Raw genomic sequence first — 15,171 nt, 5'->3', positions numbered from 1 at the left:
CCCCGAGTTCGTGTTTATGGATGATAACGCCACACCCCATCGCACTGCAGCCGTTGATATGCTTTTGGAAAGTGAGGGCATTGTTCGTATGGATTGGCCTGCCCGTTCCATCGATCTAAATCCCATCGAACACATGTAGGACGCTCCGGGGAGACACCTAGCGGCACGTCCATACCCACCAGAAAATGTTCACCAGCTGAAGATGGCGCTGACAGAGGAATGGACGATGTTACTGCAAGAACTTATCAACAACATTGTTCTAAAAATGGACAGGCGGTGCAAAAGCTGATGCATCTGTATCATGGCAGCCAGTGCTATGTTGCCATTTTTGAATAAAGTCCCTTTATTATAAAGACATTCCCTTTATAATATCTGTACCGATTTACTTTTAAGACTTTAACTCAATCATTTTTGTTGAGCATACATGTATATTTTCTTTGTATAGAAATCTTTAAAAAATTACAATAAACAATTGTAATTCTTTTTGATGCCGTACCTGCGTTGATAATACATTGAGCTGCGTGGTATTATTTAAATAAATAAACGGGTAAATAAAATAGAGACTTGAAAGATCTCGCGTGCAAGATTACATGGAGGATCGCCTGGATGAAGTGATTTTTTCTGTGTGCAGATAGCATCTTTGGCGTGGAGAGAAGCGATTTCTGTAGAAATTCCCCGAAGAAATTCTGTTAATAGAGATTCCCTTGCCACGGGTGCCATTTATTCTTTGGTGCTTCTCCCTTACGGAGGTCTCGGTGAGGTGAACAAGGTCACGTTTCTGTGATCATATTAAGCCACTACGGAACCCTGCACAGCGGGGGCAGGCTTCCGCCATAACACTCACGAGACACGTAACACTGAAAGACATTGAAGGATGGTTACGTTGCTCGCCTGTACAGAAAACATTACACATCTAATGACATCTGCCAGACCTGGCCCCCCTTCCTTCCGGGGCTCAATTCCAGTCCCGAAAAATAAATGAACACGTACATAAGATACTCAATACAATAACTGTAGTAGCACATATAAATTTCAGATTATCTCGAAAAGGAATACGTGCGATACATCTTTCTTTTAAAGTGGCATTTATTGGCCACTTAAATCTGAGATTTCTGACAAAAGTAGTGGTGTATAAATATAAAAATATCCTTCTTCGGCCTTTCCCTTCATTTCACAACTTTGCAGGCTAGGCTTTGTAATTTACCACTTAAATCAACAAAAGATATTTAGAAATTAAAACTCGTTTCAAAGCCTGAAAATTTCAAGCTTCGTACTTATGATTAAACTCATACTAATTATTTTTTTTTTATTTAAAAAAAAAAAGAAATGATAATAATTTTAGAGAAATTTCAGGAAACTTACCAGTACATTTGGGCTTATAGAAAAGCGGGGGAATGGCAGCAATTCCATCAACATCCAGCTTGGCAGCGTGCATTGCCTGTTAAATACAACGATCTTACTGTAGATCTTCGTCATTTCAAAGTGACACTGTTACAGATCTGATTATGAAAGTTTTAATAAGTGCCTAGTGGGTTTACCGAATTCATTAAAGAAAAGACAATTCCTTAACTGTCTTCAAAATAAACAAAATCTTCACTTAAAAACACTGACTAGGTTAAGAAAATAAACTTTAGTAATACAAACATCCAACGGCAAATGTCAAACTATATAATATCTGAGCACCTTCTTGAAAAGATGGTTGAAGTGTTTAGAATTTGGATATGGAGTCACTGCCATTTCTGTAAATTATGAGTATTCTGTGATTAGTCAAAATTTTTTGAGGAATGAAACCAGAATCTCGAGAGGAAACAAATATCCAAAGACACCTCGATACGAACTAACTAGACAGAATGATAAAAACAAAACGCTCATAAAAGTTCCACACATCCTGATGAGAAGTATTTCTCAACTTCACCCGACTACCTCAATCGAAACCTAGTCCTTGAAGTAGACAATGTTAAGTTCACGCTTAACTTCTAAACTACGTTTCATTCCTATATAAACAAAGAACCACGGATATCATCACCTGCTACATTTCAATGTGTCTTTACCTAAATATCAACGAAAAAAATGAAGAAATATAGAAAATGTAATTGGCCAAATCTGAAAAGAAACAGAGAAACGCTTGGTGCCACATATATTCAACTTCTTGTGATTAATTGTTTAGCAAACCAGAATCCTGAATCATCCTTCTACCCCCTCACTAGTTCTAAGTTTAATTCTTTTCTTCATTCGAAACTAATTTATTTAGGCACGTGGCGACATCCCTAAGACATTTTTCGAGACTGACCCCTTCCGGTGATATGGCTATCTGGCGAGGCTTAGAGGATTCGTATTTCTGTTTATTTCCCATGATCCATTGTTTCGGACTGTTCATTACAATTTCTCCATCGATTTTCATGTGAATTCATCATACTCCAACTGATATTATTTATCATAGATTTGCACGTGTTCAGACCATTTGTACGACGGTTCCAGAACTACAAAGGGGGGGGGGGGCTCTCGCGGTGGTCGATAAATGATTTAATTGTTTCTCCCATTCATTTATCCCACACAAAACTATTTGGAACTGTCACGTATCTTCCACTGTTCTTGACTGCCTCTCGATTAAAGCACCAATCGTATCCATTAATAACAATTGACGTATCATTAATTAGGGAAATGTATTATCTGCACCGAGATCCAGTCAACCCTCCAACAACAAATTGCGTTATTGATGAGCGAAAGAGACAGCAGGGAAGATGGATTCATTAGCTGGTTTTCAATTTTCTGCTTTGGCAGGCAGATAACAGTCCTTCCCCATATATCAGGTGCCATTTGCATTTTGATCGAATGATTGCTTTTGTGTTCCTCCCCTCTAGTTTTCCAGAGGGTGATTTGAGAAGTACCCCCTTCAAACAGCAGGACAGAGAAGAAAAGTCGATTATGAAATATTAATTCTTTGCTCTGGCAATGATTATTCTCATTCTACATTTCTAATCTCATCCTTTGGCCTGATTAGAACTCAGTACCAAGTCCCACTCATCAGATAGGTGTTTACAAAAATTCTCTCACTTTCCGCCCTGTAGTCATAGTGAATACCTCTATTCAAATAGTCTAATTTTTATCTCTACTCGTTTCTCTCTTTTGTCATTTGTGCATAAAATCATATTGACTGGCACTAATCACTAAAAAAATGTCTTAAAAATATCTTTCGACCGTAATGCGGCTAACAGATCTTCAAGTACAACATCTCCAACGAATATGAAACGAATCCAATAATGATTCCATAAAGACAGTAGCGTAGTGTTTCGTTGCTGAACCTGACTTAACGATTTTTTTAAAAGTTTTATAGAAGATTCATCTTAAATTTTGCAAAGGCCCATCGAAAGATGCAAATTTTCGTCTCAAATTACCTGCCTGTATTGCTAATAGTTTATTATGAGAGCCTTTGAATAGAAATTGAGTTAAAGAAACCCCTTTAGATATGTCATGGATAATTTAGAAAACAAAGTGAAAACACACTGGTGAATCAATCAGACTCCACTTGGCCACTCTAGTAACTAAGCACGCGGGATCATCGGAATCGATATCCCACATTATAAGCTGCTTTAAACTACCATAGTCGAGACTGGAATACCTACACCAGTACCGGATGTCGTTTGAAGTTGCTGTTTCTTGTATTACGAATTTTCGTATGAAAGTTGATATAATAAGGGATAAAATTCGATTTGTAACAAAGAAAAATACTGAGAAGAGATCCTAATATTCAGCTTGTAGCCACAAGCATTACTTACCAAAGGCGCCTCCGTAGCCAGGTGGGAAGGAGCAACAGTGCATAGCACACGCTTCTTGATTAGACTGGGGTTCGAGTCCGTCACCACCAAATACGGAGGATGCGGAAAGGTCAGGGAATAACCACCGCATATCCCGGAGCAATATGGCCTTAGTTGCTAATGCTCCTAAAAACCAAATAACAAACAAAACATTACTTACCAATGTTTGGGCGTCTTTCAGGCTGTTCGCACCAATGTGGATGATCACAAGTTCTAACCTGAAACAGAGAATGAATGTAGCAATGGCAAAATGTAAAAGATCTAACATCATTTAACTTATAGCGAACTAGTAACAACCTCAGTAGTGCCATCGCGTAGCGTGTGAACGTTCCCAGATGTCAGTTGTTTGTGTGCAGAAGCAGAGAGGGGGTGGAAGTGGTATTACGCGCGTTATGATCAATAAGAGATGATTGATGAAGGAGATTTAATAAATACGCTGTGTGACTTCGTCAGAATCACCAGACTCCTAACGTTTCTCTTTATCTGTTTCCGTTAACTAAATCCAGAAAGGTCAAAAGGCTGCGTTGTTTATAATAAAAACCGAGGCAATTAAGACCATGAGGCATCAGTATATCGCGTTGCAAACTGTGCAATGAAAAACCAATTTCCGTGTTTTCATCCCGAAAAACCATATGCAATCTTCCCGAGAACCGTATTATCAAGTAACACTTGACCAAGAACTATCTCGGCCAAGTGTTTCTTGATAATACGGTTTGCAATATCATCGGTAAACACCACAGTATTACGCATAAACACCAATCTGCAAATCTTATTAGATTTCTAGAGTTTTATATCATTTAGCGACAACACAATGCATATAATCAGAACAGATGCCTATTGAGTTCATAACACGTGGATGCCTACAATTGAGCATACTACGACTAACTTCAAAATGATTTTGTATGATTGTTAGAGACAGATAAGTGCCCCTAGCAATGTCCCTATAGCTCACATCATATTTTCTTGTGAATCATGTTGGGGAATATCAGAATGCAGCACATCAGAAATAGGTTGCTCAGCTATAGACATATGCTATCATATTAGGGCCACAAGAGAACGTATTACACCTGCAAATTGCAAAGAATCCTTTTGGCCCATGCATGTGCATAAAACATTTATTTATTTATCAATTTAATAGATTATTTTCACCCCTGGACGGCAATTTTGTTAAAAGGATATTAATTACATAAAAATTAAGCAAACTATCTGTTTAAAAAAATACTTTAATGTATTATAATATACATAAACTTGTTACAGTTGTTACACAATAAGCATCTTATAAATTTAAGATATTCATTCCTCAGAGATTTGGAGACGCTGATTAGAGAAAGAAAGCAGCGAATCCATCCAACCGATTTTCAAGTTCAACTTGCCAACCTGAGCTGTAATTGTCCATCAGATAGCCTACAGTTGGAGAAATGTATGTACTCTCTGTAGCATCGAGAAAATAAAAAAGTTTCAATTTAAATTTGAAGAAAATTACAATAAGTAATTTATTATTCCCAGTATTGTTTGGGATCCAAAGTTTGAGTCTGCTTCTAAAGCGATTCTTATCTCTTCTTGTAGGACCATAAAACACAATACTTTTGACTGCAGGTATATCCATCTGTTGGATGATTAGTTGCTGAAATATGCCTAAATTCCGAGAGACGACTATATATTTCCGTGGTGTAATGCCAAACCAAGTATGATAAACAGAATTCATTTCGATACCATTGGGGAGAGTCATTCAAATTATACTTTCATCATCCACAGTACGGAAAGACATATACACTCTTTTGGTAGATGCAGCTGTACAGACCACTCTGATGCATAAAGGATGATGGGGTTAAAATATTAAGAAACATTGGAACTAGGAGCTGACCAGGAACTTCTAGTTTGTTATTAGTTCTTGTTTAAATCTCCAATATACGGCACACAATTGATTTTTCAGATAACATTGGGAAGGCCACCGCAATAAGCGAAATTCACTCGCATATTCTTGAAATGAATTCTTTGCGATTCGGAAATATTTTCCAGATAAGCTATAGCATCCAAATGTTGCTCCACTGGTATCAAGGAGTAATGAGAAAGCTGTGTACACTTTGTTCGGTTACATATTCGCTATTTAAAGGGAAAATGTGTACGAAATGCGATGCGTTTTGTAAACAACCATCAAAGAAATGCTTCAAACAGTATCTCTTCTTCCTCAAAAGTATTTCTGTGTTCATCGGTCATGCTGCTCAGTATCTCTCTTAAAGAAACTGGCTTTTACGTACTATCGGGATTTACAATAGCGCCAGTGACTTCTTTTGACACCATGTGGTTACAATAACAAGATAAGGATGTGATCAAGTTGTGGGGCTAACATCATATACTCATACCCCCTTGTTTAGCCTGGTTAGTATAATATGTCTTACACTGTATTACAGTAGAACATTACATAATCTGAGAGAATACATACGTTACACTCATGTGTCACAAAGTAATTGTGTAATCTGAACTACTGATTACAGAACTGAAGATCGGGGTGGGCAGAATTCAGCTGCTAATGAGGACCGTTGTGAATGCATTTTGCTTCACTGAGGCACACCCTCCCCTGACTGTCTGTATTCAACACGCACACGTCACATCAGAAACTGTCAAAACAGTAACTCGTTAGGGCTGTCACCCGTTCCCCATGAGACACCAGGCACACGTCAAAAACGAAAGAATTGCATCCCCTTTTTTCGCTTGTTTTTTGTAAGGTTAAGAGCTCCACTTCGACGTGCCTGTTACTTTGAGAGTGCTGATAATATTTTTACGACAGAGTTTATCGGGGAAAAAAGGGAACATGTACAGACTGTATCTCTGATAAAACTTAAGAATGAAACAAAATTACTCAACCTGCTTTTGGCCACCTTCACCCAAGCTTCCGCCACATGCTTTCTTTCTTCTACTGTCAAGGATACACCCTCTCCAGTGGTACCATTCACTAGAAAACAAAGATACAACACTAGTCCTCGTGGTAAAGATATTTGTTATTAATCCTAATTAACAATGAAAAAATTGCTAAAACTTTTACTTCAAATAATTTGCATATCATAAAGAGATATGTGATAAATTAGAGCATAATCAGAAACATCCAACCAATAAATGCTCTCAAAAGACAAGGAACGAACAAAAAAATCCTAAATAAAACAAAAACGTTTCAATTACTTTATAAAAAAAACATTAGTGAAACAATCGATCTAAAATTGCAGAGTTATGCAAATGAGGCACAAAATTTTAATCTACAGAAAGATCCTTTAATAGAGTGTGGTATCCATCGTTAACAATATTTTACAGGCGTGCGTGATATTAACTCGGCATCGTGTCAACTGTTGGCAGAGGTATCAATTGCCATCCTTACGTAAGGGGCAAAGTAAGTGCATTAGCGCATTGAGGTTTTTCGGAGGAGACTCAAGACTGGCAACCCTACTCTCTACAACGTCTCAAACATTACCGGCCTTCTTGAGCGGGATTGATACGTGGATGGCTTCGGAGAGGTCTTCAAAAGATAGTGTGTGTGGTTCTGAAACTGGTCCCATAATCTGCTTATAATGATGAAAGCCACATTCAGCCACCCAGTTGCTTTGTCCTCATTATTGCCCTCCCCCTCGAATAATGACTAAACGTTCTCTTTGTTGATATTTTCCCAATGACGGCTATCTTGAGATCAATGGCACAAAAGACAAACACGAAATACTTGAGTTTACGAGTTGCAAAAACAATGTTTTTCTTTCATCTGGTTTCTAGATTTGCATGTGGTTACGTGCAAAAATAATGTCACTAAAAAACAGTCAGGAAATGACTGCTTATACGACTGAAAGGTTAAAATATTTCCTTTTGTCTTCATACATTATGAATATGTCTTATGTCCTCATACGTTATGAAGGTATGCATTGACAATGTCTTCCTAATACCTTTCTTCCTAACTAACATTAACTCAAGTTATAGTAAAAGCGATATTTATATTATTTAAAATCATCTTCTCTACACAATGAAGAGTGGTGAGTTCACAGAAGCACTCTTTCAATATCCAAAGACAATACATTATTTCGTGTTGTTTTTGAGAAGGGCTTTATGCAAGTGAAGTTATATTATGAATGTTGTATGACAGTCGTTGGATTCACAGAAAATGGGGAGGAGGACATAGGTGAGTTCCTGACTTTTGGCAATTTGTAAAGATTATTCTGTCAGGGTAAAATACTTTAATTTGATAAAGTATCGCCTCCAGATGTATCGTTGACTGAAACTGTTTCTAAATAAATGTGGGCAAACCACTGTTGCATCTACAAATCTACAAAACGCGGTATTTTAAGCAACAGGGCTTTAACTCAAAATTCTAGTGCGGTGTACAGAAAAAGTAAATTTATACAATTTCCGAATATGTTCTGTTTTGTTTTTTGTTCATCACTTTCTGTAGAAAGTTATGTTAAACACTAAAAGATTGGAAGATTCAGAAAACCATAATATTTAAGTAATAAGCAACGCGATATACCTGTCAACAGAGAAAGATTTCTAGATTTAAAAAGTTCTGAAAATGTATTGCAGGATGAGTGCGCACGAACCTGAATCTTCCTTCGCGTCAAGTTATTTGGACTCAGAATCAAAGTCGGTCGGTGTCGGGTTGTATCCATGAAATTTTCCTCCGCTATCCGCGATTTTTCTACCCGAGAACACAAACGCAACTTGGAATATGTATTTATGGTGATCACACTTAACTCGGAGTAGCGACGAAGAGAACTGCGGCACTACAGGTACTCGAAGAAGGTTACAGGTTAAGTTTCTGTCGATCAGAGAAAGAGAATATGCGAGTGAAAGAAACTAGTAGCCACCCTCCATCGATCACTGATATCCTAGCTATTTTAGCAGCAGGGAAAAAATTGAGAATCCCCAAGCAGGAGAGGTATTAGAACCTATAGTACTTGGTATCATGCATGAGTTAAGGGTTGAGAAAATGAAAGAAGATATTTGTTGACATTACACTTGAATTTCTGTAGATTTTAATTTTCGGGAAATACGTGTGAAGGGGGGTTATTCCAGAAACCCGAAGTTGAATGAACAAATGAGGAAGAAGAAAAGTTGGTTCTGTGAAGTTGAAGTTGGACAGTAAAAGGATGCTGACTGGATGGGGCATATATTTAGACTGCTTTGGAAGAGCAAGCGAGAATTAAGAAGCCAATTCAGAAGAACAGTGTCCATGGAAGTATCTGTAGAACAGGCATGCAGCAGAAACAGAACATCTACGAGACAAGGTTGAGAGACTTTGTAAGAGATAAGTCATTAATTAACCTAACTGCCCTCTTTTGAATGGAATCTAGAAGCCTGAGAGAGGTTTTGGGGCACCGCCCCAGATGTGGAAACAATATTCCATGGTAGGGCGGATTTCTGATTTGTACAGAGTGAGCAGCTGTTTGGAAGAAAAGTAACGCCGAGAGTGAAAGAGAAAACCCGGTTTTAGATGTATAGGAAGCAATATTTGTGATGTGCTTAGGCCAAAATAGATTAGAAGTCAGGGTAATTCGTAATAGAAATATGTGATCTTGACTAGAAATCTGAGTGTCATCGAAGATAAGCAGAAGAATCGTTATTCCGATATATAAGACAGGATTGAGTTCTAGAAGGATTAAAATTAACTAAGCTTATCTTTGCCCCACCGGAGAATTACTTGGAGATCAGCATTTAGGGAACTGGTAGTGGATATTACAGAAGTTGTTTGTGCAGGGCAAAGTTTCTCAAAGTGGAAGGTGGAATGCAATGTGCTGTCATCAGCAAAGCTATGGATAGGATTTCTAATCAATGGGAGAAGGTCGTTAATATACAAGAGGAAAAGACTGGAAGAAAGAACTCAACCTTGGGGAACACGAACATTAGTAGAAAAGTTAGAAGATAGAGATCCAACTAGCGTTGCCCGCAATGAACGGTCAGAGAGAAAACTGGATTCCCAATTAAAAAACACAGTTGGCAAACTATAAGATGGAAGCTTAATTAGACCTCTATACCAAACACGATCAAAATCATTTGAAATGTCAAGAGCGACTGCTTGAGTTTCACCAAACTTTTCATTGAATTTGTCCATATATGGGATAGATGAACCAGAATATCACCTGTGGATCGACACTGACGAAATCCATACTAGCACTCATTGATCATATGGAAAGTTTCTAGATAGTTTAAGAGTTGGGGGTTAATTGATTTCTCCATTACTTTAGAACGAGTAGGAGTAAGTGCAATGGGTCAATAATTGGATGGGAGGGATTTGTCATTCTTTTTTAGGAACTGGCTGAATTTGAGCAAATTTTCAGGCAGAAGAAAAAACACCTTTGGAATAAGAAATTGAAAAATATTCGACACAAAACAGGAGTAAGTAAGTTGAAAAGTTTTAAGAACAAGGGGAGAAATATCATCAGGACCTGGAGTTTCTTAGCATCAAGGCTGTCAAAATTCTTCAGATCACCTTTTGACGGAAGACCACAGGATGCAGTGGATGGAGTGTACTCAGATTGGTAGGATGTGGTTTACGAAGATTGTGATGAAGACGTTTATGAAGACGATACATGAGCTAGAAGAAAAGTAGGACGCTAGCAGGTCAGCTTTATATTTTGTTGAAGTAACAATATGATCATTTAGTTTTGACAAAGGTGGGAATAGAGGTGGTCAAAAGTTGCTGCCAATAGCTTTGGCAAGACACCAGAATGCTTGACTACGATATGGACAAGGAGCAAGTTTTCTGCTCTTAGCCTGTTCGAAGTCTAGTTTGGACTGATTAATAACTGCTTTACAATTGTTGCGAGCTTTGGTGTAGGCAGAAAATAAAGCTGGAGATTTGGATACAAACTAATTGCGATATGCAACGTTCTTATCTTAAACAGCCTTAGCACATTTATTGGAAAACCAAAGTTTAGATAAAGGACGAGATTTTAAGGTGAAGTGTGGATATTGTCGTTGTTGTAAGGTTTTAGGGGCATCAGCGACTAAGGCTATATTACTCCGTGTATGTGTTTGTAAATTATGTGTTCTGTGGTAATTTCTGTTTGCTAAAGAAACACCCGAGTTTTCGGGAGAAAAAACCATACTTCCATCGCCTGGGACCGACTAATTCAGCCACGTTGTGAAAAAAGTCCATAAAGATTCCTCACGTCCTCGAACTCAGGTCTTTTCCGCCCGGTATGGGAAACGCGGCAATTCTACCATCTGATGGAGTGTAGAATAAAGGAATTCATACCGTCAAGAATAATTTCACTGACACGATCTGAGCAAACACGGACATCAGAAGATTTAAAACAGTAATCTGACCAAGGAAAAGTCTCACAGATCATTCTACTTTGCATTCTTGTAATGCCAAACAACACGAGGTTGAGAATGACCACGAGAGAAAGGCTCCATTGTTGAAGAGACCATCACCAAATTGTGACCCGAGGTACCTAGACGACCGCTCACCTTGACCGTGTACTTTGAAGGTAGAAGGATATTTTGTGAGAATTCGATCACATTCACTGCTAACAGTGGGATTAAATGTGTTCTGTACATCTTGCTACGATTTGATACATACTATATCACCAAAAATACTAGAGAGCACTAATCGCCTTATGCAGTCTGTAAATTGCGTGCATTTATGGTTGGATCGGATTGCATGTTTTGTAGATGCAATCTGCACAGACATTCTGCACAGAAAACCTGTGAGCGCGTTACCATTAATTTCAATCGACTCATTATCTGCACGACTTTATAAAACACGTATCAGGTATAACAGGAAATAGGAAACAGGGAAAAAAAGGAAACAGAAAAAAGTTACCCCACTTCCATGTTAACGGTTGTGTCCAAACGCTTTCGGTTTAACTAATAAAAGCGCAACTCCTCTAAAGAGATGAAAAAATATATACAGTACATTGTTTTTTAATATTTATACTCACCGAAGACTCCTTTGACTCCAGTCTTCCGAAGATGTTCTGCATACTTCTCGTACACATCGAAGTTAATCTCCCTGAAATTAGATAATTCATCATTAATAGTCCCCTCGGAGGCTTTTACATCTCAATCAAATTTCCCCCCAAAGGAGTTTAGTTGCTAAGTTCTGCAGACCACATCTTCTAAGGTAGATGATGTCATCTACCTTAAAAGATGTGGTCCCATAGAGATGATGCCTAGTTCTCTTCCAATCTACACCCCCCTTTTGCACCTTCTCACTAAGTTCTATACTTTTTCTTTTGATACCGCCCCCAAACCCCGGATACAATATTCAAAATATGCACGCTCCATTGCTCTATAGCGAGGATAATGATTTCCTTCTCTCTATTTCCAAAATTCCTATTAAAACCTTCTCTTACCAAAGTTTTTCTTGCAGCATATTTAAGTGAATCTTGGGTGTTCCGTTATGTCCACCCTAAAAGGTACACATTTAAAAATTAATCGGACTTAAATAGTTCTGACAGATACGTTTATAAATGAACCGATTTAATTCTTCAGTTCAAAAAAAAATCTTCTCAGACATTCTTAACTTATTTAAATCATTCCTGGAACTTTTTAGCCACACCTCTTATATTTAAATTCAATATTTACAAATTAAAATGGAATTAAATGGCCCTTACTATAAAAAAAGCGGCTTTTACCGATTTTTTAAAAGTAGAAATCATCAAAAACTGCGAGGGGGTTGAAAACTTCTACTTTTAAAAGGTTTCGATCTGTAATTTGCATTTCAGAAATCAAGCTTTTGAGAATCTCTAAGAGATTCTGATAGAGGAACGTAAAGACTGGTATAAGGAGTGGGAAGAGGGAGGAAAATAACTTATCATTTGCGTTAAGAGATACATTGTGCTCTTTCGTACCCGCATTCACTCGTTCCTGAGGCACAAATATTATCAAAGCAACCTCACGCATGCCAATTGCCTAAAAGATTATACTGTGCTCAAGAAAACCGAATGCAACACACTGAAAGCTATTTACCTTCTACCATAGACAATAGGAGACACGATAAATTGTCCTAAAAGTATACCAAATTATAATAAAGAAGCCGTCATTGCAAATTCTCTGCAAGGAGCTTACCCGTTTTCTTTGAATGGCGTAAAAGGAGCAGATATTAGCCCTTCGAAGGAGATAATCTGAAAGAGAAATGAAAGAATTAAGAGAAAATATCAGTACCCTGCATATTTCAGTGCAAAAAGTAAAACGCCAGCTGGTTTCATTATTCATCGTAGCAGAACGTAATTCAGTAAAAATCGAATTGCCATCCCACGTGATGTAATCCTCGTTCTTACCAAGGTAGATGGTTAACAGTGCTTTTACACTGGCAGAAATTGGCTCTCGCGAAGTAATGCGCTGCGCGCCACAGTATCACAAATGAAACAGATTTCGAAGAAGCAATCCTCGCAAGAGCTCACGTTTCCCACAATCATGCACATGTGTCACGTGAAGTATCACGAGCGGAAATCATGAAGCGTTATTCAGAGCTGGGAGAATTTGAATCCGAATCTTAAATGACACACTGAATATTAAAGAATCAACGAGCAAAACTAGTATGAACTCACTTCCTTAAAGGGACACGTGCAGTTTGGTACGATTTCGTTTAGACCTTCCTGAATTGCGAGTAATTGCATAAATTACCCACGCTACTTTTTTTGTGGTTTTACTCTGCCATAACTCGATTCGACTTTACTCTGCATAAATTTCAACTTCATGTGTCCCAACATAATTCACCTCAAAAACCATACACTTGTACATTCTTCTGTTGGGTCGCACTGATTGTGTCGGTGAAAGGGGCCGGCCAGCCACGTTATGTTATGCAGGCAGATGTAATCCATTTGCTCATAGTTGTTCGCTGCTTCACGCTGACTGGCCTGCGGATTCAGTCCTACGGTTTTAAAACCATGTCAGGACATTCATAGTTCGTTCCCCTTATGCCGCTGTTTGAAAACCGGAATCTGTAATCCACGACTGTTGTAGAAATAATAATAGATACTAACTGGTTGATTTATTTGCACTAATTTTATTTATTATGATTAGATATTCATGGTTAATTTGCATATTTGAGCTTAGTTTAAATCTCGTTTCAACGTTTACATCGAATTCCGTTTGTTATATTCTGTTTATTTAAATTCCAGAGGGCGCTGGCCATGGCGTATGTTATTTTTCAGTTCTGTTTCTTCTTTTTGGTTCTCTATTCAGATCGTACAGCAGCGTCATTGATGCTTTGCCGGATGGCAACCAACGAATAAAATAACAAAATACTAAAATAACGTCGTTTTGGAATTCATATTCATTTTTATGATTGTTAAGGTATCTTAGAGTTCAGGTATTGAAGATTAAACTTAAATTTATACCAAAATTTTAATTAGCTTTTATATAATATGCATACAACAGGAATAGTTATAAATAAGATTTTTATTGTAAAGTTCATGTTTAATATCTTAAAACCACAGTATTTGTTCCAATTTACTCTGACTTTGAAGGGTGTTATAATCCCACGAACCTCCTCCTTAATCCTCCCTCTCTTGAACCGCCCTCCAAAACATCAGTAGTAAATATATACCGATTAAGAAAGATAAAAATTATATTCTTTTTAAAAAATGCTTTATGTGATAAATAATTCATAATTTACTCTTAAATTATTTCCGTTTTATTTAAAATACAAATTATCAAATTTAAGAGGGGGCTAGAAAAGGGGGCTGGGAAAGGCTATCTATCTAGCCTTTCCCAGACATTGCAAAAACTATCGAAATACTTCAATGATTCGTCTTTGTAGGAAGTTTAACACCAGTTGAAAGAGACCTGATTTTCTATTAAACAACTTACCTTTTGTCTTTTCTCTAACATTTTAGTTTCCTCGCTGTGTATTCTAGACATTTCTAATTGCGTCTTAGATCGCTTCCTTGTTTCTATATTCGACACTGGCACTGCTGAACAAGCCGAGGAGGAAATGGCCGCCGAACAGATTGCGATGGCCTTGACAAATCAGGACATTCTGTGCTGTTGACCTTTCTAGTACAGAAGTACGTGGAGCTGATGAAACATCGCGTTTAAAGTTCATAACCTTCACGAAGCTACAAGCACGTAGCTACGATCTCCTTCAGCTCTTATTCCAACAGATTTTGTTGCAGCTATTGGGAAACTGCTGAAATTAATGTCTGGCTGGAAATAAAGTTGTGACTCGAAAACAGGAATCATCTGGGTGAGCAGCTCTTTCAACGTACGCCCTTCGTCCAAAGTTATCTAAAGTGGCGTGACAAGAAATAAATCTTCTTTGTAGAGTACAAAACACTTTTGTAAAAATGTGCATCACATTTATTTTCTACAACTTTAAGTTTTTAATTTACCGGACCAGTTTCTTTTCTTCTACCCTTTGCTTTAACTTAAAATG

General features: G+C 37.7%; 1 protein-coding gene across 1 annotated transcript in view; it reads right to left on the bottom strand.

Annotated features, from left to right (window-relative positions):
• Positions 1–14,909, bottom strand: part of LOC150080585 (N-acetylneuraminate lyase-like) — a 51,598-nt gene extending 36,689 nt beyond the window's left edge. The window contains exons 1-6 of the mRNA XM_090381356.1: positions 14,607–14,909; positions 12,861–12,916; positions 11,732–11,802; positions 6,681–6,768; positions 3,976–4,033; positions 1,363–1,438 (exon numbers count right to left, since the gene is read on the bottom strand). Coding sequence (XP_090237482.1) covers positions 1,363–1,438; positions 3,976–4,033; positions 6,681–6,768; positions 11,732–11,802; positions 12,861–12,916; positions 14,607–14,657 — 400 coding nt within the window. The 5' untranslated portion in view covers positions 14,658–14,909. The remainder of the gene's footprint in view (positions 1–1,362; positions 1,439–3,975; positions 4,034–6,680; positions 6,769–11,731; positions 11,803–12,860; positions 12,917–14,606) is intronic.
• Between the last annotated feature and the right edge of the window lie 262 nt (positions 14,910–15,171).

Source organism: Mastigoproctus giganteus, chromosome 9, assembly GCF_048544385.1.
Source record: "Mastigoproctus giganteus isolate SK-2022 chromosome 9, ASM4854438v1, whole genome shotgun sequence".
NCBI lineage: Eukaryota > Metazoa > Arthropoda > Arachnida > Uropygi > Thelyphonidae > Mastigoproctus > Mastigoproctus giganteus.
This window is presented reverse-complemented; position numbering and strand designations above follow the sequence as displayed.